The 27636-nt window shown below is 41.8% G+C and overlaps 1 protein-coding gene across 1 annotated transcript in view; it reads left to right on the top strand.

The window, feature by feature from the left end:
- Window positions 1-6279: 6279 nt before the first annotated feature.
- Window positions 6280-27636, top strand: part of LOC132780480 (zona pellucida sperm-binding protein 2) — a 31802-nt gene continuing 10445 nt past the window's right edge. The window contains exons 1-11 of the mRNA XM_060784195.2: window positions 6280-6354; window positions 6460-6524; window positions 11013-11099; window positions 11359-11453; window positions 13794-13958; window positions 14908-14952; window positions 16319-16483; window positions 18716-18812; window positions 20539-20720; window positions 21527-21659; window positions 26108-26289. Coding sequence (XP_060640178.2) covers window positions 6317-6354; window positions 6460-6524; window positions 11013-11099; window positions 11359-11453; window positions 13794-13958; window positions 14908-14952; window positions 16319-16483; window positions 18716-18812; window positions 20539-20720; window positions 21527-21659; window positions 26108-26289 — 1254 coding nt within the window. The 5' untranslated portion in view covers window positions 6280-6316. The remainder of the gene's footprint in view (window positions 6355-6459; window positions 6525-11012; window positions 11100-11358; window positions 11454-13793; window positions 13959-14907; window positions 14953-16318; window positions 16484-18715; window positions 18813-20538; window positions 20721-21526; window positions 21660-26107; window positions 26290-27636) is intronic.

Genomic DNA, 27636 nt, shown 5'->3' on the forward strand with positions numbered 1-27636 from the left:
GCCCCCCCCCCCCCGAAATTCTCATGGTGGTCCGCGGGAAGGCCTTACTGGTACATTATTTAAACTGTTATGTTTATTCATATCATGATCTGATCACCATGCTCAATATATCCCATATGCATGCGGGTATTGGGATGATACAAAAGGTTTGCTAGGGTAGACCCTCTTTCACTCAGACTCAGCCCCCCCGAACCAAACTCAGCCCCCCCAAACCAAACTCAGCCCCCCCCCCCCGAAACAAAATCCTGGCTACGGGCCTGCCTAGCCCATATGTAGACTTTTGTCCTGCTGTCTTAACTTTTGCTTTACGGGAACAGTGAGCTCTACTGTATGTGTGCCTTTGAGGTCCCATCTACACTGCCATATAATCTAGTTTCTGATTCCAGATTATCTGTTTTGAACTGGATAATATGGCAGTGTTAATTCCCCTGACATTAAGTCCAGTCGTGTCCAACTCTGCGGGTTGGTGCTCATCTCCATTTCTAAGCCGAAGAGCTGGCGTTGTCCATAGACGCCTCCATGTGGCTGGGATGACTTCATGGAGTGCCTTTACCTACCCGCCAGAGTGGTACCTATTGATCTAATCACATTTGCATGTTTTTGAATTGCTAGGTTGCCAGAAGCTGATGCTAACAGCGGGAGCTCGCCCCACTTCCCAGATTTGAACCTGCAACCTTTTGATCAGCAAGTTCAGCAGTCCAGCAGTTTAACACACTGCACCACTGAGAGCTTGCCTTTACTTTCCCCCTATATTTTTTAATGGAAACATCAATTGGGAAGTGTGTCCCTCGTAAGATGCGAATGGTGGTGGGTTCTGCTGAATATTCATTTTATATCTTTCAAATATTTGCTGCCAAAATGTTTTTTCCCAAGTATTCAGAAGTCTCTGGCCTTTTGATCAACAAATCCAGCAGCTCAGCAGTTTAACCCACTGCGACACCGGGGGCTCTATATGGCAATTTATACTCATATAATCCATTTCAAAGTAGATAATCTGGAATCAGATACTGGATTGTGTGGCAGTGCAGATCCAACCAGAATCACATGGCAACAAGTGGCAACCTCAGTCATTTTGTTACCAAAATCAGCTATGTGCCACCAGGGGGTAGTGTAGGTTTGTTGCCCAGCACACCATGCTACTTCGAAAGCTGGGGAAAACATGACCAGGTTTGAAGGCAATAACGGAGGTTTAGTCACCTGGAGGTTTAGTCACCTAGCCAGATGGATAACAGGATAGCGTAATCGCCAAGATACAGAATGGGGGATGATGGCTGGCTCGACAGCAGTACATGTGAAAAACATCTTGGAGTCCTCATGGGGAATAAGTTAAACATGAGCCAACAATGTGATGCGGTAGCTAAAAAAGCCAATGGGATGTTGCCCTGCATCAATAGGAGTCTCGTGGCTAGATCCAGGGAAGTCATGCTCCCCCCTCTTCTGCCTTGCTCAGAACACACCTGGAATCACACTGTGTCCAGTTCTGGGCACCACAAATTAAGGGAGATGTTGATAAGCTGGAATGTGTCCAGAGGAGGGTGACTAAAATGATCAAGGGTCTGGAGAACAAGCCCTATGAGGAGCAGCTTAAAGCGCTAGGCATGTTTAGCTTGCAGAAGAGGAGGCTGAAAAGAGACATGATGAGGGCTATGGATAAAGATGTGAAGGAAAGTCATAAGGAGCAGGTAACAAGCTTAAGTGCCTGAGGGGGAAAAGGAAGGGGCCTCAGAGGCTATTAGGAATTGTGGGACTTGAAGTCCAAAACACCAGGAAGGCCCAAGGTTGCCAATGCCTGCTTTATAGTATAAAAGGCACAATAGAGAAGGAACTGGTGGGCTGGGCTTTCAAGTTGCCTGTTGACCTTATAGCAATGCCGTGCATTTCACAGCATTTTCTTAATTCTACACTGCAGAATTAATGCGGTTTAGACCACACTTGAACTGCTATGCAGAGGCGGCCCTAGGTAATTTTCAACGGTAAGCAAACAGTATTTTGGCGCCCCCCCCTCCCCAACCAAACATTGATATATATTTTCTGTTCATCATGGGAGTTCTGTGTGCCATATTTGGTTCAATTCCATCATTGGTGGAGTTCAGAATGCTCTTTGATTGTAGGTGAACTATACATCCCAGTAACTACAACTCGCATATGTCAAGGTCTATTCCCCCCAAGAGCGACTCAAGAGTGCCCCTGGGCAAAATCAACTATACTGCAAATGCTTACTTTGCGTAATGGGCTGGGCCACCCCTGCTGCGATGGTTCAATGCTATGGAATCCTGGGAGATGTAGTTTCAAAGATCTTTAGTCTTCTCTGCCAAGGAAGGATAGTGCCTCACCAAACTACAAACCCCATAATTCCATAGCCCTGAGCCATGCAGTTAAAGTGATGTCAAACGGCATTCATTCTACAGCGCGGCGACTCTGAATATCATTAAATCAGCATCTATCCAGATTGTTTTACATTTTTGTTTGTTGTTATTCAGGCTTCTTCACTTCTGTAAACACTGGTCTTAAGAACCAAAAAGGCATGTTTGAATTCATTGCTATTTCAAAACCGTCTCTCTCCTTTGTTGACGTAAAAAATCAGTTGAATCCTGAGGCTGTGTTTCAGGATGCTGAAAGGGAGGGTTTGTTTTTGTTTACGGTCTCAGAACTGGAGCTGTTTACTGCTACCTTTGGAAATGCAAATTGGAAAAAGAAAAACAAACAAACAAAATGAAACTAAAAAAAAAAACCAAAGATGACTTTACCTGGTAAAAAAAGTTGACTTACATAACAGCAGATAGGAAAATATATTCGTTTGGAAGTCAACAGTTAGCAACCTAATTGCCTATGCTATTAACAGGTCCTCAATAGGCATTGGACTAACACTAGGGAAAAAGGCCTATGCAAAAGAGGATGGGCTCTTACACCTTTAACTATGGCATAAAGGAGGGGATTTGAAATAGTTCAGCCTACCTAACAAGGTTGGCGTCAGAATACAGTACAACTCCTGTATCTGTAGAACACACACATATATATCGTTTCACTTATTCATGCTCTTCTGTACAAGTTAACCCTTTCCTTGGTACTTCTGTTGTCTATTCTATTGATAATAATAGAGTTATTATTTAGCTGCAACTTCACAGATCCATGTGAGAAGTCTGGGAATGTATATGCCATGGAAATGGGGCTCCGATTCGATCTCTCAATGATGCCATATGCCAATGATCCTTATGCATATGCCAATATTCCAAGGGATCCCCATATGCACATGCTAATATTCCAAAGAATCTCCTTATGAAAGGGTTAACAGAACTTAGAAGTGTTTAAGTGCTGAAATGCAAACCTAAAGAGAGGCTTGTCCCTCTCCTCTGGCCTGCAGAAGATCAAAAGCTAAGAGGAGATAATGTATCTAGAAGACACAAGATGCTCTATTGTCAAGTACGCCCAGGTGGGTTAGTACGCCCAGGGAGTACCCAGGGTGGGTTAACACCCAAAATGCTTATCTGTAACAATAATGTGTGTGTTTACGTAGTTTGTAGAAGGTTAGCAGACACTGAAGTGGCAAAATATGAGAAAAACATGTTTTTGAATGGTTGATCCGATAAGAGGGGTGTGTGCCCATGACACAGTGAAAAGACATGTATATAAGGACAAGTTACAACAAGTTACAACAAGATAAACATGAGCCAACAATGTGATGTGGTGGCAAAAAAAGCCAATGGGATTTTGGCCTGCATCAATAGGAGCATAGTGTCTAGATCTAGGGAAGTAATGCTACCCCTCTATTCTGTTTTGGTTAGACCAAAGGAGACTGAAAGATCCAAATGAGAGAGACAGCCTTCTCTGAAGACACTGGTCTGTCTTGGCTGTTTCTCCCTGTGTGGCCACACTTGAAATAAAGAGATTTTTGCTTTACCAACGGAGACTGCTTGCTTTCTGTCACCAGCCTTGGGGTGCCTAACTAAAGGGGTTCCCTTCACTTATGCATATGCCAATATTTCAAGGGATCTCCTTATGAATATGCTAATATTCCAGGGGATCTCTTTATGCATATGATAATATTCTAAAGGCATCTCCTTATATGTTAATATTCCAAGGGATCCCCTTATGCATATGTTTATATTCGAAAGGCATCTCCTTATGCATATGCCAATATTACAAGGGGATCTCCTTATGCATTTGCTAATATTCCACGGGATCTCCTGATGCATAGGCCAATATTCCAAGGGATCTCCTGATGCATAGGCCAATATTCCAAGGGATCTCCTTATAAATATGCTAATATTCCAGGGGATCTCTTTATGCATATAACATTCCAAAGGCATTTCCTTATGATTATGTTAATATTCCAAGGGATCCCCTTATGCATATGTTAATATTCCAAAGGCATCTCCGTATGCATATGCCAATAATCCAAGATATCCCTTTATGCATATGCTAATATTCTAAGGTATCTTCTTATGCATATGGCAATATTACAAGGGATTGCCTGATGCATATGGCAATATTCCAAATCTCCTTATACATATATTAATATTACAAAGGGATCTCCTTATGCATATGCTAATATTCCAAGGGATCTCCTTATGTATATGCTGATATTCCAAGGGATCCCCTTATGCATATGCCAATATTCCAAAAGTATCTCTTTATGCATATGCTAATATGGCCACAGTGGTCCACGCCCTTGTTACATCCCGTATAGACTACTGCAACGCACTCTACGTGGGGTTGCCCTTGAAGACTGTTCGGAAACTCCAACTGGTCCAGCGAGCGGCAGCCAGATTGCTTACCGGAGCGACATACAGGGAGCACACCCCCCCCCCCTGCTGTGTCAGCTCCACTGGCTGCCGGTTCAATTCCAAGCACAATTCAAGGTGCTGGTTTTGACCTACAAAACCCTTTACGGTTCCGGTCCAGCATATCTGTCCGAACGTATCTCCCTCTACGTCCCAGCTCAGAATTTGAGATCATCTGGGGAGGCCCTGCTCTCGACCCCACCGCTATCACAAGTGAGGCTGGTGGGGATGAGGAGCAGGGCCTTCTCAGTGGTGGCCCCTCACCTGTGGAACTCACTCCCGGGGGGAATTAGGGCATCAACATCCCTCCTCTCCTTCACGTGGTTGTGGGACCAGGCCTTCGGGCAATCTGACAATTAGACATGGACAGCCAGATGGATAGGACTGAAAGGACTGATTGTGGAATGGGAATTTTGAACTATGAGATTGTGAAACGCTGACCGTCAATGAGGTTTGTATTGGTTTTTATTGCTTTTATTGGTTTTATGGTTGTCTCTGCCTATACTAATTACTGTTTCCTGTTAACTGTTGTTATTGCCAGAATGCTATTTTGTTAACTTATGTTATTGTCTTTTGCTGTATGTGATGCGGGCATCGAATTGTGCCTTGCTTTTGTAAGCCGCCCTGAGTCCCCCCCTGGGGTGAGAAGGGCGGGGTAGAAGCAACCGAAATAAATAAATAAATAAATAATATTACAAAGGTATCTCCTTATGCATATGCTAATAATCCAAGGAATCAGCTTATACATATGCCAATATTCAAAAGACATCTTCTTATGTATATGCCAATATTCCAAGGAATCCATTTATGCAAAGGCCAATATTCCAAATGTATCTCTTTCTGCATATGCTAATATTATAAAGGGAGCTCCTTATGCATATGCTAATATTCCAGAGGATCGCCTGATGTTTATGCCAATATTCCAAAAGCATCACCTTATGCATATGCTAATATTACAAAGAGATCTCCTTATGCATAACCTAATATTCCAAAGGGATCTCCTTATGCATATGCTAATATTCTAAGAGTCTCTGCTTATGCATATGCCAATATTCCATGAGATCCCTTGGTCCAGTGGTTCTCAACCTGGGGTCCCCAGATGTTTTGGGCCTACAGTTCCCAGAAATCCTAACAGCTGGTAAACTGGCTGGGATTTCTGGGAGTTGTAGGCCAAAAACATCTGGGGACCCCAGGTTGAGAACCACTGCCTTGGTCCTTCACCAGACTGTAAATCCCAGGATTCCATAGCACAGAGCCATGGCAGGGAAAGTGGCGCTGAACTGCGTTAATTCCACAGTGTAGAAGCAGCCTTGCAGCCCAATCCACCCCAAGGGAGGTTTCCGCCCCGCCCCACCTGCTGGGTCTAACGCGCGACAGGTGATCAAAGCGGCATCCTTCTCCATCAGCATCACAGTCTCCCTCCAGCTGTGCCTGGGTGGCAGCTGCGCATGCGCGGTGGGCCAAGGGGCGCTATAAACACTCCCTGGGTCCCCCTCCCTGCCTCAATTGAAACTTGGCATCAGTTGCTCAGCAGCATGTGGTTGCACAGCTGTTGGGGTTTTTGCAATAGCCGGTAAATGGGAATTTCTGAAACTTTTGGAGGGAGGGCATAAGAGGAGGCAGGGAACTGCAACATTGGTAAAAAAATCGAATTATCTCTCTTTCTTTTTCTTCTTAGGGTGGTCTTCTTGCTTGGCTGCCTGGTTGAGTGCTTGCTCCATTGCGTGGCATTAGATTTTGCAGGTAATGGGAGGCTGTTTCATGCCGGTGAAGGGTTAAATAGTCACAATTATTAATTAATTAATTTAATTATTAATTAATTAAAAGGATAAATTAAAAAAACACACTCTCCTCCATCTTCATCATATATTAGAAAAGAAGTAGACCAAGGTTGGGTTTTTTAAAATCCCTGTATTGGCATATACATTCATAATGAGATATCCTAGAGGTGGGACCCAAGTCTAAACATGAAATTAAATAATATTGTGCATATACCTTATAATATATCTTCTATTAATACCAATGCTTTATTATTATTCCACTTCTCTCCCAAAGGAGATGCAAAGCTGCTACATATTCTCAATATGTAGTCTGTACTTTTTAAATTATTGTTATCCCACTTCTCTCAAAGGAAACTCAAAGTGGCTGCATGCCCTCCCCAGACGTAGTCTGTACTTTCATACAATATTTTAATTATTACTATATGTATTATATTGCTATTAATATTCTGCTTCTTCTCTCTCAAAGAAGACTGAAAGCAGCTACACACTTTCCATCCATAGTCTGTACTTTCATACAATATTTTAATATTTATTATTTTTATTACGATTAGTATATTATTATACTATTATTTATTTAAAATCCTGCTTTTATTTCAAGGGAGACTGAAAGTGGCTACATACTTTCTATCCATAGTCTGTACTTTCATACAATATTTTAATATTTGTTAGTATTTTTATTACTATTATGATTATATATTATTATTATTTAATATCCTGCTTCTCTCTCAAAGACTATGGATGGAAAGCGGCTACATACTTTCCATCCATAGTCTGTACTTTCATACAGTATTTTAATATTTATTATTATTTTTGTTACTATTATAATATTATTATAATACTATTATTATTATTTAATATCCTGCTCCTCTCTCAAAGGAGACTGAAAGTGACTACATACTTTCCATCCATAGTCTGTACGTTCAAACAGCATTTTAATTTTTATATAATAATATTATATTCTTATATTTTATTATATTGTTATATAATAATAATAATAATAATAATATATTATTATTATTATTATTATTATTATTAAATATCCTGCTTCTCTCTCAAAGGAGACACAAAGCAACTGCATAATTTCCCTACATAGTCTGTACTTTCATACAGTATTTTAATTATTATTATTATATATTATAATATTAAAATATTACTATAATAATAATAATAATAATAATAATAATAATGGTGCAGTGGGTTAAACCTCTGAGCTGCTAAACTTGCTGACCAAAAGGTCGGCTGTTTGAATCCATGGAGTGGGGTAAGCTCCAGTTGTTAGCCGCAGCTTCTGCCAACCTAGCAGTTCAGGAACATTCAAAGGTGAGTAGATGAATAGGTACTGCTTCGGTGGGAAGTTAATGGCGCTCCATGCAGTCATGCCTGCCACATGACCTTGGAGGAGTCTAGGGACAATGCTGTCTCTTCGGCTTAGAAATTGAGATGAGCACCACCCCCCAGAGTCAGACATGACTACATAGTCTGTACTTTCATACAATATTATTATTATTATTTATTTAATATCCTGCTTCTTCTCTCTCAAAGGAGACTGAAAGCTGCTACATACTTTCCATCCATAGTCTGTACTTTCCTACAATATTTTAATATTTGTTAGTATTTTTATTACTATTGCAATACTTTATTATTATTTAATATCCTGCTTCTCTCTCAAAGGAGACTGAAAGTGGCTACATACTTTCCATCCATAGTCTGTATGTTCATGCAGTATTTTAATTTTTATATAATAATAATAACAACAATAGCATTATTCTTATATTTTTATTATATTGTTATATTATAATAATATAATATAATAATACTATTATTAAATATCCTGCTTCTCTCTCAAAGGAGACATAAAGCAGCTGCATAATTTACCTACATAGTCTGTACTTTCATTCAATATTTTAATTATTATTATTATTATTATTATTTGATATCCTGCTTCTTCTCTTTCAAAGGAGACTCAAAGCTGCTACATACTTTCCACCCATAGTCTGTACTTTCATATAATATTTTAATGATTACTATATAATTTTATAATATATATCATATTTTTATATCCTTCTTCTGTCTCAGAGATGACTCATAGTGGCTAAATACTCTCCATACATGGTCTGTACTTTCATGCAATATGGGATGCCTGCCTGTGGTGGAGGAAACACCTCAAATCTAGGATGAAATTGTCCCAGAATGAAAGCATTTCTTGTGTGGTGGACCATAGTATTTGGGGAGAAATTGACAGTGTTTGAGTTACATGTATATGCTTTTTTTTTGTCGTGTCAGGAGCGACTTGAGAAACTGCAAGTTGCTTCTGGTGTGAGAAAATTGGCCTTGCTATAACTTGCAATGTCAGTTGAGGGAATGCCTTTGGAGGCTTCTCAGCACTTAGAACTATAGCCTGTTTGTGGCGACCAGAGGCTGTCTGTGTAAGTGGACACCTCCGCCACATACACACATTCACATTGTTCACTTTTATTATGCATATAGATTTATAATAGAATAGAATATAGATAGATGTGTGTTTATCTATTTAATTTATTATATTTTTTAAGTTCATTTGTTTTTGAATTTGTTGTACCCCTCCGTGAACCATCAGGAGAGGTGGATAATAAATAAAAATCCTAACAACTTCAAATTCAGTCTGGTTTTAATATCATCTGGATTTGTACAGTGTAAAGGTGGAAGGAAGGTTTCTTGAATGTGATGGCTAAACCCGCTTGTTTATAGCTATATTCTGGATATGATTCACCGTTTGAGTTTGCACTGAGTTTTTCCTTGCTTTCAATTAAAACTTAAGTGATGCATCTGTAAGAAAGCATTGAAGTGTTTGAGTGTTTCTGGTGACACCTGAAACTACAACTTCAATGCCAGAAGGCTATTCTTGTCTTCTAGAAGAGGAAAAGCTGATCTCTTAGGCAGCTGACCAAGACCTGGCTTCTAAAATTCAGTCCTCTTGGTCTCCTGGGAGAGTTGAAATCGGTTACATTTGGAGGCCATCGGCTTTGGACAGGGAACCTTCGACTTTTTGGATGTTGTGAACTACAACTCCCAGAATTTCCTTCTTAATATGCATGCTTGGGTAGGTCTGATAGGAGCTGTAGGGCAAGACATCTGGAGGGTTAAGCCTCAGTCATGCTGTTTTAATTGTATTTTCCTGCCTAGTAGAAGGGGATTGAACTGGATGCCCTTTGGTGTCCCTTCCAACTCTAGTAGTCTTTGGTTCTGTATCCCTGTTTCTCCATGAACCTGCTAATGTTTATGAGGCTGGATGGATGGTCATCTGTCAGGGGTGCTTTGATGGTGCTTTCCTGCCTGGATGAAGGGGGTTAAAAGGGGCGGGGGGGGGGGGGGAAAGCATTTTCATGTACACAGCCATATAACCCAGAATATGAAAAATCCCATCATATCTGCTTTGAACTGGGTTATCTGAGTCCGCACTGCCATACATTCCAGTTTAAAGCAGAAAATGTGGGATTTTATTCAGCTGTGTGAATTCAGGTGAAACACTTTGGAAAGTTCTTCCAAGATTAACCTGCTATTCTAACGACCTTCAATGTAAATGCGCTTACGTTACCTTCCAATAATAATAAAGGGAGTAAAATAATACATCTAATAATAATAATAATGTAAAATAATGGAAATGTAATTACAGTAACAACAGAGTAAAATAACCAATGTAACAATAACAACAATAATAGAGTAAAATAATAAATGTAATAATAGAGTAAAATCATAAACGTAATAAAAACAATAGAGTAAAATAATAAATGTAATATAATAATAATAATAATAATAACAGAGTAAAATCATAAATAACTTTGACTCGAGTATAAGCCGAGTCAAGCTTTTTCAGCCTAAAAAAGGGGCTGAAAAACTAGGCTTATACTTGAGTATATACAATACATCAAGACCAGAATAAAGTCCAAAGAAAATAGTGCACAAATCTGAAACAGTTATAACTTGTAAGCTGCTCTGAGTCCCCTTCGGTGTGAGAAGGGTGGCATATAAATGTAGTAAATAAATAAATAGGTTGGCAGAAGCTGGGGCTAATGACGGGAGCTCTCCCCGCCTGCGAATTCAAACTACCGACTTTATGGGTAGCAGGTTCTGCAGCTTAGTGGTTTAACCTGCTGTGCTATTGCAGCCCCTTCTTGTTGTTCCTCTAAACTCCTGCTGACTCCTCTTCCCAATTAATAGGGAGAAGTATTCCAGTATGATATAGAGTCCGCCTGGACCAGTTTTTAATGCAAAGAGCAACACATGTTACAATTACAAATCTGACACTATTGTGTTAGAACAAGATTCTATTTTGTAAGTGTTTCCTGCAATGAGTTCCTTGTTATAAATGTATACTATGTTATGGATGAAGTTCAAACACTGGAGCACAAAGTTGAGTACTTTGTGTTGCCTGAGTCAAATGCTATGTTCTTCCTGTTTTTTCTTCTTTCAGGTTCTGTATCTTGCCATGACGATCAATTCCAAATCAGGCTTCCTCAGGAATCTGAAAATGTAACTTCTTGGCAAATAGAAATACTTGGTATGTACTATAGTACTGTATTGTCAAAGGCTTCCATGGCTGGAATCACTGGGTTGTTGTAGGACCTCACAACCTCTGAGGATGCCTGCCATAGATGCAGGCGAAACATCAGGAGAGAATGCTTCTAGAACATGACCATATAGCCTGAAAAACCTAAAACAACCTAGTATAGAACTCTTTGTGGTTCATTCACTTCTTGTCTTGCCTTAGCTTGTGTTGCTGCTCCAAAGTGTGCCATGTTCTGGCTGTTTATCCTTAGGTGCCAACGGGGAAGAAATTCAGGACTGTCAGTATGTTGTGGACCATGAAAAGCGAACGGTGACTGCTGAGTATGAGAACTGCACAAACCTGGAGGTAGCTATGCTCTTTAATTATACTTTTGGGAGCCAATGTACTTTCACTAGCATATGAATTACTTCACAATACATTCAACAAATAACAATGGGACCCAGTGATTAGGAATAATAAAATTCCAAGACTAAGTCTTTATTTTTTTATTAAGCACTAGCCATCCTCTGCCATGCGTTGCTGTGGCCCACATGGGGGTTCTGTGTGGGAGGTTTGGCCCTATTCTATCGTTGGTGGGGTTCAGAATGCTCTGTGATTGTAGGTGAACTATAAATCCCAGCAACTACAACTCTCAAATGTCAAGATTCTATTTTTCCCAAACTCCACCAGTGTTCACATTTGGCATATTGAGTATTCATGTAGAGTTTGGTCCAGATCCATCATTGTTTGAGTCCACAGTGCTCTCTGGATGTAGGTGAACTACAACTCCAAAACCAAAGGACACTGCCCACCAAACCCTTCCAGTATTTTGTGTTGGTCATGGGAGAATTGTGTGCCCAGTTTGGTTCAATTCCATCGTTGGTGGAGTTCAGAATGCTCTTTGATTGTAGGTGAACTATAAATCCCAGCAACTACAACTCCCAAATGATAAAATAAATTTTTTTGAGTGAAGGACTTACATTGGGTTGTTAGGTGTCTTCTGTCCAAATTTGGTGTCCATTCGTCCAGTGGTTTTTGAGTTCTGTTAATCCCACAAACAAACATTACATTTTTATTTATATAGACTAGCTGTCCCCTGCCATGCATTGCTGTGGCCCAGTCTGTGTATATGTGTGTATATATATTTGTGTATATGTGTGTGTTTGTGTATATATGTGGTTTTGTGCATGCGTTGTAATGTATTTTTTTGTTTTTTGGCTTCTCTTCTGTGTTTTTCAGTGTTTTAATGAGTGATGGTCACTCGTTGGCTTGATAGGTGTCTTGTGTCCAAATTTGGTGTCAATTTGTCCAGTGGTTTTTGAGTTGTGTTAATCCCACAAGCGAACATTACATATTTATTTATATAGATTCTTCCCTGCCCTAAAATGTTACTGCTGTGTTTTAGAAAGTTGAACTTTCATTTCTGGCCTCATTCACACAATGAAACAATATCACTTCGCTCTTCCTTTAATGCCTATGGTTGCATTGTATGGAAGCCTGGGATTTGTAGTTCTGTTAGCATTCACTCCAGTTTCATAGGATGGACCCATGGCAGTTATAACGTGGTATTGATGAGGAGATATTGGAAAAATAGATATTTATTGATTTATCTATGCATAAAAATCATATGTACTTTAAATGTATAGGAAAATCTAGTTCCCTCTGTGTAGCAAGAATGCTAACAGGCAAGCAAACTGCTTGTCTTCAGAAGGGACTGAAGAGGGAGGGGGTAACATTCCAAGAGAGAGATAAGAAGCCACAGGCTGGTACGAGAAGGCCCACTGTCTTCCCTCTAACTAAGAAGCCTCTTGACATCTCAAGGTGGGCCCCTTTGATTGATGAATGTAAGCACAGCCAAGAGGGAGGGGGAACATTTCCATGCTTGCTCTTCAGTAAGACACAGAGACATGCTTTATGCATAATTGGAAGGGGACACTTGATATTCTTATGATGCTCAGATGACGTAGGGATGATTATATGTTGTAACATGTTCTTTGTTTGACTCCGATTGGAGACTATAAAAGGGCAGTCCGCACCTTGATCGGGTGCTCTGGTGCTTTTGGACATAGTCCACTCCAGGCCCCAGCTGGAATAAATCGGTGCTTTTCAAATCTCCAGGCCTCTCTTTGTGCCTCCTTTCATCAAACCTTTCCCTGCCACTTCAGTATTAAAATGACATTCCTGTATTATTCCTTAACCTGTTTTTGGTCGCTGTTCCTTTCTTGTGGTTCCCAACCTTTGGTTCTCTGGATGTTTTGGACCAAAGGTTGGGAGCCACAGCTTTTGACTTCACTTTCATTAGGCTAAGCATTGTCTTGCATTTTGGAGAAGATGAAAGCAAAACAATTGCACCTTCCATCACATGTTAGCATTTCACTCCCCCCCCCCTTGCAGGGTTTATTTATTTATTTATTTATTTAAACGTTTTATATCCCGATCTTCTCTACCTCCGTAGAGGGACTCGGACTGGGTTCCTGTCATTTCCTTTTTTCTTCCTCTTGCACTGAACTCTCTCTGCTTATTATTTTCAACTTCCCTTGAGATAATGGGGTTGGACCAGTTGCCCATGAGGTCTCTTCCAACTCTATGATTCTACTATTGGCTGCAATGATGAAACCTGGTGGAAGTGTGGGAGGGATCTGGAGGCATGGCTTATTATCCTGACGAAATCTAGTTGCTGTACCTTGATGCGCTCTCTCCTTGCAGCATAGCAAGCGCCACCTGAGATTCAGGCTGCAGTTCAACGACACGGTGACGCAGGAACTGAAGAACGAAACATACCATGTTGACTGTATGGATGACCAAGCAGACGAGGCATCCGCCCTCCAAAGCTTCAACCGTGCTACAAACTGCACCAAAGACTTCATGGCTGTAAGTGCAGGTTTGAGGGGGAGAAGGAATCATGATGGCTGGTGACTGGCCAGAAGTGAAAAGATTATTATTACTGTATTTATATTCCGCCCCTCTCGCCCTGCAGGGGACTCAGGGCGGATTACAATGTACACATATATGGCAAACATTCAATGCCAAAGACACGCAACAGATATAGACAAACAGTTAGAGGCTATTTAACTTTTCTGGCCGCCAGGGGAGCTGTCGCTTTCATCGTCCATCTGCGACACTGATGAAGTACTTCTGCATTCCCTGCATGCTTTTGCTGGAGTCTTTTTTATGGCCTCGTGAATTAGTTAAATTAGCCTCCCCACACATAGGTGGTACCTAATTTTCCTACTTGACAGATGCAACTGTCTTTTGGGTTGCAAAGGTCGACAACAATTGGTCGGAAGCTCACTCTGGCCCGGACTGGCTTTGAACTCATGACCTTATGGTCAGAAGTGATCTTAATGCAGCTGACACTCAGATAGCTGTGCCACAGTCTCCATTTCTAAGCTGAAGAACCGGCATTGTCCATAGACATGACAGCATGACTGCCTTTGCCTTCTCAACAAGGTGGTACCAATTTATCTACTTACACTTGCATGTTTTCTAACTGTTAGCTTAGCAGAAGCTGGGGCTAACAACAGGAGCTCACCCCACTCCCTGGATTTGAACCACCAACCTTTCGATCAGAATTTCAGAAGCTCAGCGGTTTAATCCACTGCACCATCAGGGTGCCCCTTCAGTCCATCAAACACCTATAATATTTGTGTCTGCTTTTGAATAAATGCATTATATTTTTTAGCTCCTTATAGAAGAAATGATGCAATTTGCATATATTTCTATGTACATATTTACTGTTGTTCTGTGTGCTTCTCCTATAAGGTCTCTCTCCTTGTTACAAAGCCGGCTAATACTAAAACATTCCCTCTTATCTTTTCAGGTTACATTCCCAAGGCTCATTCCCAGCTTCCATGATGAATATACGGTATGTAATTTTTATGAATAGAGAGCAATATTTCCTTCCATTTTGTGCAAACCTAGAAACATGAGACAATTCATTTTTTAAACATACTGTATCAGGACACTCTGTTTTTGCCAAACGTGAATTATGTGAGCCAATATATGCTGGCCTTGTCATCACAAAACATAATTTAATTCTCTGAAAGTGAGTTCGTATTTGCCTGTCAGTCAAAATCACCTGGAAATTGGTTAATGCACTGTGGTTAGTTTCTATGTTTCAGAGCAATCTTCCCTGCTTTTAGGAGAAATCACATTTTCTGAATCCGAAAGGGACTTAATAATGCACCAGGTCTTAGACAGGAGTGTATATTAATCATCAAGGGAAGGGGCCAAGTTTGCAATGGGGCACATTCTGGTTCTGGATGTTCTCACTGCTTTAAATCTCAGTCTTATTTTAGGGATAAAAGCCTAAAACACTTACTTACCGTAGGCAATCCCTCGTTGTCCGAGTAGGATAGTCTTCCAAGATCAGTGTACTGGCGGTGGGTATGTAGGTGACTGTGGAGCCCTATTTTTGATCTGCATCTTCTCCCGCAGTGAGAGCATTGGTTTCCAGGTGGAAGGTGGTCCTGGTCGGGGTTGCCTTCCTCTTGGCATGTTTCTCTCCTTTGCCCTCCATTTCTGCCTCTTCAAAATCTACAGCACTGCTGGTCACAGCTGACCTCCAGCTGGAGCGCTCAAGGGCCAGGGCTTCCCAGTTCTCAGTGTCTATGTCAGAGTTTTTAAGGCTGGCTTTGAGCCCATTTTTAAATCTCTTTTCCTGTCCACAAACATTCCATTTTCCATTTTTGAGTTCGGAGTAGAGCAACTGCTTTGGGAGACTGTGGTCAGACATCCAGACAATGTGACCGGTCCAGCAGAGTTGATGGCGGAGGACCATCGCTTCAATGCTGGTGGTCTTTGCTTCTTCCAGCACGCTGACATTTGTCCGCTTGTCTTGCCAAGAGATTTGCAGGATTTTCCGGAGGCAGCGCTGATGGAATCGTTCCAGGAGTTGCATGTGACATCTGTAGACAGTCCACATCTCGCAGGCATATAGCAGGGTTGGGAGGACAATAGCTTTATAAACAAGCCCCTTGGTCTCCCTATGGATGTCCCGGTCCTCAAACGCTCTCTGCTTCATTCGGAAAAAAGCTGCACTCACAGAGCTCAGGCGGTGTTGTATTTCAGTGTCAATGTTGACTTTTGTGGAGAGGTGGCTGCCAAGGTAGCAGAAATGATCAAGATTTTCTAATGTTACACCATTAAGCTGTAAGCCTAAAACAATAGTAGTAGGAACGCCTCTGGACTCAGGATAATGGTTGCCATTATAATTGTGTCCTGTATTGCAGGTTGCAGGGTCTCGGATGGAGTGGATTGTCTCGATTGAAGACGGAACAAAAGAACACAGCCTAAGCCTTCGGCAAGCTATACAACAAGGCTACACTTTTCTTATGGATGGCAACCAGATTATTCTCAGAGTCCCCTTCAATGCCAGAGGAGTTGCTACATACAAGGTATGGGAAATGTTGTCGTCTTGTGACTTCAGGTTGTTGCCAGCAACCCTCTCATGTGGTTCTTCCTAGCAAGATTTGTTCAGACTGAGTTTAAGATTGAGAGGTTGTGAATTGCCCAAGTGGGTTTGCACGGGGCAAATAAGGATTCAAATCCTGGTCCAGACTTCAAATGACTACACCACGCAGGCCATTTGTGGGTCCAGGTATAATGCAGCAACCAAACATTGTAATGAGGAAGCAATAAGAAAAGGGATGCAACAGAGCATGAAATAATATAAGCCAACTGTAAACTTAGACCCTACGATATAGGACTGGATAATAATAATAATAATAATAATAATAATAATAATAATAATGAGCCCCCAGTGGCACAGTGGGTTAAACCGCTGAGCTGCTGAGCTTGTTGACCGAAAGGTTGCAGGTACGAATCTAAGGAGCGGCGTGAGCTTCCGCTGTCAGCCTCAGCTTCTGCCAACCTAGCAGTTCAAAAACATGCAAATGTGAGTAGATCAATAGGTACCGCTCTGACGGGAAGGTAACAGCACTCCATGCAGTCATGCCGGCCACATGACCTTGGAGGTGTCTACGGACAACGCTGGCTCTTCGGCTTAGAAATGGAGATGAGCACCAACCCCCAGAGTTGGACTTAATGTCAGGGGACAACATTTACCTTTTACTACTACTACTAATACTTTATTTATATTTTTATCTTCTCCCTGAGGGGACATGGCGGATTACAGTATATACACAGACATAAGCAAACATTCAATGTCTTGTTACAAATGACATACAATGAGACACAAATACACAAACTAAGACAAAGATTTCTCCTTTCATTTCCAGCTTGGAGGCGGTGCTCATTTCTGGCTCAGGGGGAGGAGTTCTTTCTCCATATCCAAGCCGAGGAGCCTGCATTGTCCATAGATACCTCCTGGTCATGTGGCCGGCATGACTGCTTGGAGCATCTTTCTGCCTTTTCCTATTGATCTACTCACATTTGCATGTTTTTGAACTGCTAGGTTGGCAGGAGCTAGGGCTAAGAGCAGGAGCTCACTCCATCCTGTGGATTCAAACTGCCGACCTTCAGGTCAGCAGTTCAGCAGCACAAGGGTTTCACCCATTGCTCCATTTTGGATATAAATATGTATTATAGAAAGTGACGTATCTCGTCCAACAGTTAGATCACACTCCCTCCTGTTATAGTATTATAAGGCTGCAGTTATATACAGGTAGTCCCTGAGTTATTTCCTTTCTTTTATCTGATTGGGAATAAAATGACACTTATAACCAATTAAGTGAACTATCTAAGAGGAGGTGTTCCTGAGGGATTATAACTCTCCACCTGCTTTCAAGAAGGTTAATGACTTCTCTGCATGTTTAATACAAGGGTGGGTCAAAGAGTTTTCTCTCCTGTGTCATAAAAACATTATGAATGAACATAATGTTCAGAACAGCAGAAGTTGCTACATATCATAGACTGAAATATCCTCTACACAAACCTACCATTCAGCATAATCACCATCAATTTGTACACGTTTGCGCCATCGTTTAACCCAGGCATCAAAACCATTTTGGAAATATTTAGGGTTTTGCTTTGTGACCCATGATTCTAAAATTGTTTTATTGATAAGAAATATACCTGTATGCTGAATACATGAAGTTTGTGAGTAAACAAACTGTGTTACTTTTAAAGAAGTCTACTTATTTTTGTCTCTTGAGAATACGACTTGAACCAAGATGTTTTAAGGGAAAGTATATGTTTTTTTGGGCTTCTAAAACACTGCTATATATAGGTTTTTTGTGCGTTGGCATATCTTTGTTCCAAACAGTTCAAAGAGATATCTAGGTATATCAGTTTAACAACTGAGAAACCTAATTGCCTTTCATGAATGCTAGTGGATATTTACCACTAAGGAGAAGGTTGACTCAAGCAAGTTTTTAACTCTTCTCAGGGAGATTTCTGATTTTCTAAAAAAGTTATGAATATCATTTCCCAAAAGCTTATGGAGATTTCCATTTCCCAAAAAGCGACACTGGCCAAATAAACATGAGCGCATTGTTTGTACTTGTGACTTTGTCTTGACATGAAATAGTCTTGTTTGGTTTGCCTTTCATGTGGCCTGACCAGATAAACTGGAAGAGAGTGCTAGGAAATCAGGCCTGCTTTTGTCATAGGACAGCTCTTGTTATGTGACTTCCATCAATGTCAGAGCTATATTTGATGTGTTGCAGCAAGATGGCCATGTCCTGTACACAGTGGCGCTCAAGCTTACTTACGGACCTCCTGAACAACGACTCACGGTGGAGTCAAGAATGATCTGTGCTCCAGGTAGCTAACAACACAATAGATTGTAGCTCATCTTTCTCTGTTGCATCTAAAATAATCTGTTAGGAGTGAATAAAGTTGGGCTAATCAGTCTTTGGAGGTGGCGACTTTTGCAATGAGTGCATCCCTAAAATTGGTTCTTCACACTTCCACATCAGTCTGTGGGTTTCTTTAAATGAATGGAGTACTTGCATTTAATTTCTGAACACTTCTGAACCAATAACTGTTGTAACATGAAAGTGCATTAATCCAGTAGAGCAGTGTTTCTCAACCTTCCTTATGCCACAGACCCCTTAATAGAGTTCTTCATGCTGTGTTGACCCCCAACCATAAAATTATTTTCATTGCTACTTCATCACTGTAATTTTGCTACTCTTATGAATCGTAATGCAAATATCTGATATGCAGGATCAGGCATGTAGCCGGGGGGGGGGGGGGGGGGGCTTGGGGGGCTTGGGGGGCTTAACCCCCCCCCCCCGAAATTCTCATGGTGATCCACAAGACGGCCTTACTGGTACATTATTTAAACTGTTATGTTTATTCATATCATGATCTGATCATCATGCTCAATATATCCCATATGCATGGGGGTATTGGGGTAATGATACAAAAGGTTTGCTAGGGTAGACCCTCTTTCATTCAGACTCAGCTCCCCCCCCCCCCCCCCGAAACAAAATCCTGGCTACGGGCCTGTGCAGGATGTATTTTCATTCACTGGACCAAATTTGGCACAAATACCTGATACGCCCAAATTTGAATATTGGTGGGGTTTGGGGGAGGATTGATTTTGTCATTTGGGAGTTGTAGTTGCTGGGATTTATACTTCACCAACAATCAAAGAGCATTCTGAACTCCACCAATGATGGAATTGAATCCAGTTTGGCACACAGAACTCACATGACCAAGATAAAATACTTGAAGAGTTTGGTGGGCATTGATCTTGAGTTTTGGAGTTGTAGTTTACCTACATCCAGAGAGCACTGTGGACCCAAACAATGATGGATCTGGACCAAACTTGGCACGAATACTCAATATGCCCAAAAGAACGCTGGTGGAGTTTGGGGAAAATAGACCCTGACGTTTGAGAGTTGTAGCTGCTGGGATTTATAGTTTACCTACAATAAAAGAGCATTCTGAAATCCAGCAATGATGGAATTGAATCAAACTTGGCACACAAAAGTCCCATGACCAACAGAAAACACTGGAAGGGTTTGGTGGGCATTGACCTTGAGTTTTGGAGTTGTAGTTCACTTAACATCCAGAGGGCACTGTGGAATGAAATAATGATGGATCTGGACCTAACTTGGCACGAATACTCAATATGCCCAAAAGAGAACACTGGTGGGGTTTGGGGAAAATAGACCTTGACGTTTGAGAGTTGTAGTTGCTGGGATTTATAGTTTACCAACAATCAAAGAGCATTCTGAACCTCACCAATTGGGCTAAACTTCCCACACAGAACCCCATGATCAAGAGAAAATACTGTGTTTTCTGATGGTCTTTGGTGACCCCTCTGACACCCCCTCGTGATCCCCCCAGGGGTCCCCCAGATTAAGAAACGCTGCAGTAGAGTAACCTTAACATTTTGGACGATATCATAGCAAAGGAAGTATAGTCTGCTCCAAATGAAAACTGATTCCACTCAAGTACTTGCTTTGAAGTAATATCCATAGGACTTTGTTATGAAATGGCTCACTAGAAAGACTCCTCTCTCTGTTCATCCCTTTAGGGCCAGCAACATGCAATTCGACTCATATGATAATTACCATCCCAGCTTTCCCAGGAATACTGACAGCTGTCAGTCTGGATGAGAAGAACATTCCTCTGAACCAGTTTCAAGCCAGCGGAATTGGCATCGACACAAGGAGAGGGCTGCAGTTGTCCATCAGCAAGAGAGACCTGAAATCTCAGGTAAACCTTTCTGTTAGAGTGGAGATGGATAATCATGTATTCCTGCATGGCAAGGGGTTTGGTTGGTCTCCTCCAACTCTGTGAAGAAAGTGGATCTACTAGTCTTAGTAGATCATGAGTTAAAAGTGTCAACAGTACGATATGACTGCCAAATCCCCAACCCCCAATGCAAATCTAGGCTGTATCAATGGGACAGTGCTGTGCTTATTAGAGAGATGATGATACGATTCCATTGGTGAGCCTCTAGTGGGACAGTGGGTTAAACCCTTGTGCTGGCAGGACTGAAGAACAGGTCACAGGTTTGAATTCAGGGAGAGCATGGATGAGCTCCCTCTGTCAGCTCCGGCTCCCCATGTGGTGACATGAGAGAAGCTTCCTACAAAGGATGGTAAAACATCAAAACATCTTGGCGTCCCCTAGGGTAAAGTCCCTGCATATGGCCAATTTTTTCAAACCAGAAGCAACTTGCAGTTTCTCAAGTTGCTCCTGACACGAAAAACAAAAAAATCTCACCTGGAATCTTTGTCCAGTTCTGGGTACCACAATTCAAGAAGGATATGGATAAGTTGGAATATATGCAGGTCTATATGTGACTTATCAGAGATCAGAAGTTCAAATGCATCCCTTTGAAGATGCATCCTGGAGCTGGAAGCAATTGATGTAACTGATGAAGTGGCTGGAAGGCGTGTATGGTGAATTTTGCTTTGGCCATCTCAGGACAATCAACTTCCAATATGGCTGCTTCTCTTCCTCTAACCTGATAGTAGTATAAGAAATGCTAAATCTTCTCCTTGTCCTTATTTCAGCTCTACAGAGATGAAGACTGCGCAGGCTTCCGGACATACACCTCAGCCTTGAAACTCAAATTTGATTACCATGGAGAGATGGCAACAATGGTTACTTTCCCAGAATGTCCTTGTGAGCAAGATGCACCAATAGGTGAGGGCTTCACATCACTCACAAACTCTGTAGTTGACGGCACCTCAAAGATGGGTCCTGAAGATGTAAAGCAGTGGTTCTCAACCTGTGGGTCCTCAGTTGTTTTGGCCTTCAACCCCCAAAAGTCCTAACAGCTGGTAAACTGGCTGGGATTCCTGGGAGTTGTAAGCCACAACACCTAGGGGGACACATGTTAAGAACCACAGATGTAAAGGATGAGCCAAGGATGCCTATGATCTTACCTGTGTTGGGGGCTTCCACCCACAGCTGGCATTGCCTATGTAGACGTTGTACCTGGAAAGTTGTTGCAGTTGGCCTTTAAAACTATTTGTTGATCACAAGGGAATATCTAAACCAATTTCCCTAAAATCAGGTATTCCAGATTCTTTGGAATGCAACCAGAAGGCATGACATTAAGTGTAATACAATATAATACTACTAATAATAATACAATATTATAATTTTATATTTTATATTACATGTAATATTACTAATAGTATTACAGTATAATGGTGTAGTACAATATAGTAATATATAATACTGATATTGTACTATGCTAATAATTTAATATATTGTATGTGTGTATATCTTGTGAGCTGCTCTGAGTCCCATTGAGGTGAGAAGGGCAGCTTATAAATGTCGTAAATAATAAATAAATAAAGGAGCTTAAACTAAAGCAGTGGTTCTCCATTGGCAATATATGTGCCTCTAGTAGAATCAAAGTCTAGGGAAGTGTAAATGACCTGAAGTGGCACAACCTGAAGTACCAAATCCTGACTGATCTTGAAAGCTAAGCAAGGTGAGGGCTAGATGGTTCTTGGATGGGGAAGTCAAGGAAAAACAGGCCCTATAGACTCCATTCCAGAGGAAGGGACTGGCAAAACCACCTCTGAATATTTCTTGCCTTGGTCAGAAGGATTCTTGCCCTGGCGCGATATCTCTTCAATGTTCTTTAATAGAAGTTTGGTACCAGACATAGAAATCATATGGCAAGGATAGGGATTTCTACATTGCAAAAAAAGGAAGAGTAGTTCAATATATTTTGGTAGACTTTTTAAACAGAGAATTAATCACATGTGAAAAGAAATAACCAGGTCAGGTAGGCATTGCGACAATAGACAACAACATTGTGAATCTTTTGAAGACCGCTGGAAAACGTATTCCAAAATTTATTTACTTATCGTGTCAGAAGCAAATTGAGAATACAGATATACTGTAATGCATAGAAAAGCCACAAACAACGTTAAAAACTTGGCATTGTACTAAATTTCCTTTGACCAGAAGCTGGCCACTTGGAGTGCCTCTGGTGTCCCTGTAATAAGGTCCTCCATTGTGCATGTGGCAGGGCTCAGGCTGCATTGTAGTCAGTAGTCTGTGGTTTGCTTTTCTCTGAACTCGCATGTTGTGGACTCCACTTTGTAGCCCCATTTCTTAAGGTTGGCTCTGCATCTCGTGGTGCCAGAGCACAGCCAGTCTGATCAGTGACTTTCGAATTCCACAATCTTCTGAGTGCCCAGGGTGGAGTTTCTCATCCAATATCAGCCACCGATTGAGGTTCTGGGTTTTAATCTGCCACTTTTGGACTCTCACTTGTTGAGGTTTCCTATGAGTATCTCTGTAGATTTTAAAAAGCTATTTCTTGATTTAAGACATTGGCTTGCTGGCTGATATCTATATAGTGGATGGCCCGGATATGTCATTGCCTTGGTCCTTTCATCATTGGTTGCTACTTCCTGATGGATGTCAGGTGGTGCAATACAGGCTTAACAGTATAATTTCTCCAGTGGTGTTGGGCATAGGCATCCTGTGAAAATGTGGCACGTCTCATTAAGAGCCACGTCTGCTGCTTTAACATGGTGAGATGTATTCCACACTGGGTATGCGTATTCAGCAGCAGAGTAGCAAAGCGCAAGGGCAGATGCCTTCACTGTGTCTGGTTGTGATCCCCAGGTTATGCCAGTCAGTTTTTGTATGATAGCATTTCTAGCAACCACGTTTTGCTTGATATTCAGGCAGTGCTTCTTATAAATCAAAGTATGGTTCTGGGTAACTCCCAGGTATTTGGGTGTGCTGCAATGCTCCAGTGGGATTCCTACCCAGGTAATCCTCAGACCTCAAGATGCTTTTCTGTTCTTAAGATGAAAAACACATGTCTGCATTTTAGATGGATTAGGAATCCCTGGTTTTCCCTGCAGTAAGAGCACCTAAAGCTTCAGAGAGCTTCTGTTCAACCATTTCAAAGCTCCCTGCTTGAGCGGTGATGGCATGATTGTCAGATTCTTCCATAAATGCAGTCATGTCTACTTTGTTCATAAGGAAAGAGAATGGCCAGTTTTGCTGGCAGTTGTGGGTGAAAAACTGAGACTCCTTCACTCTTTACTGGTTGTAATAAATGCAGAGGAAATGTACTAATGCACTCAAGTACATAGTTTTAAAATGCTTAAATGTATGCATTTGTCATACGTCTCTTAACTTGAGCGCCAGACATGAAAACAATAAAATAAGGTGCACTTCTCATCCAACTAAGGCACCATCAAATCATCCGGGCGTCCCCTGGGAAACGTCCTTGCAGACGGCCAATTCTCTCACGCCAGAAGCGACTTGCAGTTTCTCAGGTTACTCCTGACACGACAAAAAACAAAGAAATAACCCATTGTAAAGAAGCTCTACCAGACAATAGTGGCAGAAAAACAATGTTCAGTTCTGTCAGCTGCCATAATGTGCAAGTAGTCTGCTGTTGGCAGCATCTAGATGTTTGCTAAAGAAAGCTGAAATTCCTGGCAAGAGAATGGAAAGTGTTGCTGCCGCGTTTTCTCTCCCCTGGAGGCCAGCCTTCAGGCTGTGTGAAGCTTATCTGGCAAATGAGCCCAAAGTGCTCCAAAGCAGGCTTTGCCAGACAGAGAGGAAGACAACAGAAGATCTTTTAAAGTCCTCTTCTTTAAAGAGAGAGAACTTGGCTTTATACAAGAGGACTCAAAAAATGTTCCTCCAAGTCAAGCTAGAATATAGTTAGAAGACTTAAATATTCCTTCTCAAAGGAGAGGTTGCTCTTCTGTCAGAATATGGTTCACAAACCATAGAATCCTGGAGTTGGAAGAGACCTCGTGGGCCATTCAGTCCAACCCCATTATGACAAGAAGCAGGAAAATTGCATTCAAAGCATCCCTGACAGATGGCCATCCAGCCTCTGTTTAAAAGACTCCAAAGAAAGAGCCTCCGCTACACTCCGGGGCAGAGAGTTCCACTGCTGAACAGCTCTCACAGTCAGGAAGTTCTTCCTCATGTTCAGGTGGAATCTCCTTTCCTGTAGTTTGAAGCCATTGTTTCCTATTCTCCAGGGCAGCGGAAATCAAGCTTGCTCCCTCCTCCCTATGACTTTCCCTCACATATGTATACATGGCCCTCATCATGTCTCCTCTCAGCCTTCTCTTCTGCAGGCTAAACATTCCTAGCTCTTTAAGCCACTCCTCATAGGGCTTGTTCTCCAGACCGTTGATCATTTGACTCACTCTCTTCCTCTGGACACATTCCAGCTTGTCGACATCTCCCTTCAATTGTGGTGCCCAGAATTGGACACAGTGTGATTCTGGATGTGATCTGACCAAGGCAGAATGGAGGGGTAACATGACAGGATTTGTCCAGGATTGGCCTTTGGGATGTTTAAGGTGCTGGAGAAGGAAGGCTAGCATTCTGGGATCAGTCGAACGGGAACCAGTGGAAGCAGCTGGCTTCTGTTGTCTTCGTTACTTCAGTGGAAAGATGTGAAAATTGGTGAACTTTTGAAGCCATGAGAGGAAAAACCAGAAAATTTTGGAAACATTGAAAAATGCAGTCTCCTTCAGAACCTGAAAGTTGCTTTGTTGGGTTGCTGTGAGTTTTCCGGGCTGTCTGGCAATGTTCCAGAAGCATTCTCTCCTGATATATCACCCACATCTATCGCAGGCTTCCTTAGAGGTTGTGAGGTCTGTTGGAAACTAGGCAAGTGGGGTTTATATAACTGGAATGTCCAAGGTTTCCAACAGACCTCACAACCTCTGGAAGTTGGATGCTCAAACATTTGGAGAGCTGGAGTTTGAGGATGCCTGTTCAAAGTATGCATGTATAGCAGGCATGGCCAAACTTGGGCCCTTCCTTCAGGTGTTTTGGATTTCAACTCCCACAATTCCTAACAGCCTCAAATCCCTTCCTTTCCCCCCTCAGCCACTTAAGCTAGTGGGGAATGGTGTTGAAACCAAAAGTGAGTAAGTGCATCTATTTTCTCCCAGACTCAACAAATTATTGAGGTAGGTGGGTGAGTGAGGGGGTGGGGTAGTTGCTATTTTTTCCTCATGGTTTGTGTGATTGCTTGTAGAGAAGGGTGATGGAATTGGGGTGAAGGTTGCTGGCTGGCTATCCTTTCTAGGAAGAGCCTGTCTCCTGCATTGACTTGTCTTGCCACTCTGCTACAGCTGCTATATGCACCCAGGATGGCCACATGGAGTTTGACGTACACAGTGACAGCACAAGGCCGGCGCTAAACCTGGATACGCTGAAGCTGAAAGACCCTGCCTGTGGTCCAGTCTTCAGATCTCCTTCCAACAATATGGTGCATTTTCGCATACCACTGAATGGATGTGGGACCCGGCAGAAGGTGCGTTCCTTTAAATCTCCTGATCTTGACTCTTTTTTACTCTTTGAGGGGCAAGGAACTGGGAACCAAACTTAGCTGTCCTGGGATTCCAGTTTGGTTCTCCTCCTGTCAGTGTGTTGGGTGGGGCTTCCCAATTTTTGTATGGACTTTCTACACCCCCCCCCCCCCAAATTGAAATAGCTCGCCTAAGGCTTAATGGATAGCAACGAATGCTTGAAGCTAAGATCCTATTGTGTTGCTGTGAGTTTTCCAGGCTGTCCGGCCATGTTCCAGAAGTATTCTCTCCTGACATTTCACCCACATCTATGGCAGGCATCCTCAGAGGTTGTGAAGTCTGTTGGAAACTAGGCAAGTGAGGTTTACATATCTGTGGATTGTCCACGATGGGAGAGAGAACTCTTGTCTGTTTGAGGCAAGTGTAAATGTTGCACGTGGCCAGCTTGATTAGCATTGAATGGCCTTGCAGCTTCAAAGCCTGGCTGCTTCCTGCGTGAGGCAATCCTTTGTTGGGAGGTGTTTGCTGCCCCTGATTGATTCTTGTCTGGAATTCCCCTATTTTTTGAGTGTTGCTCTTTACTGTCCTGATTTTACGGTTTTCAAATATTGGTAGCCAGATTTTGTTCATTTTCATTTCCCTGGACATTCCACAGATACATAAATTTCGCTTGCCCAGTTTCCAATGTTGGAGATAGCAACCTTTTCAAGTCTCCTCAGTTTAATGTTTTGTCAATTTATAACATGTCGTTTATTTTCTGAAGTGCATGTAGTCTTTGATTTGCAGTTTCCATAGCTCTATATACTTGAGGCAGTGGGAGGGGCTGCAAACCACGTGACTGTTTCAGTGACTGTTTAGAATGCAATGTAAAAGGATGACAGTTGAGGCTTGAGACAGTTTGAGTACAGAATTCAGGAAACTGTTAAGGGTTGAGTCCTTGGAAGTAGACTTATGAAAGAGATCTGCACAGAGCAATATAGTTTTGAAGATACTGTTAAAGACTATAAGTTAAACATACAAACTGAAAAGTTTTAAAGTTTAACCCGACAAGAAATGTGCATGTGTACATGAAGTTGTGAGTAAAACAAACTTGTTTTTTTTAAAGAAGTCTACTTGAATCATTGTCTGCTGAGAGCATCAAATAGAAACAAGGTATTTGCATGCCCAATGATAATCCGTTAGCCAATAAACTAAAGGAACACTTCTGAAACTCTGCTACTCAATAGGTTACAGTCCTAACAGGTCATAATCTATATCCCAATACCCAAAAGACCTCACAACCTCTGAGGATGCCTGCCATAGATGTGGGTGAAATGTCAGGAGATAATGCTTCTGGAATATGACCATAAAGC

The sequence above is a fragment of the Anolis sagrei genome, chromosome X (assembly GCF_037176765.1).
Source record: "Anolis sagrei isolate rAnoSag1 chromosome X, rAnoSag1.mat, whole genome shotgun sequence".
Lineage (NCBI taxonomy): Eukaryota > Metazoa > Chordata > Lepidosauria > Squamata > Dactyloidae > Anolis > Anolis sagrei.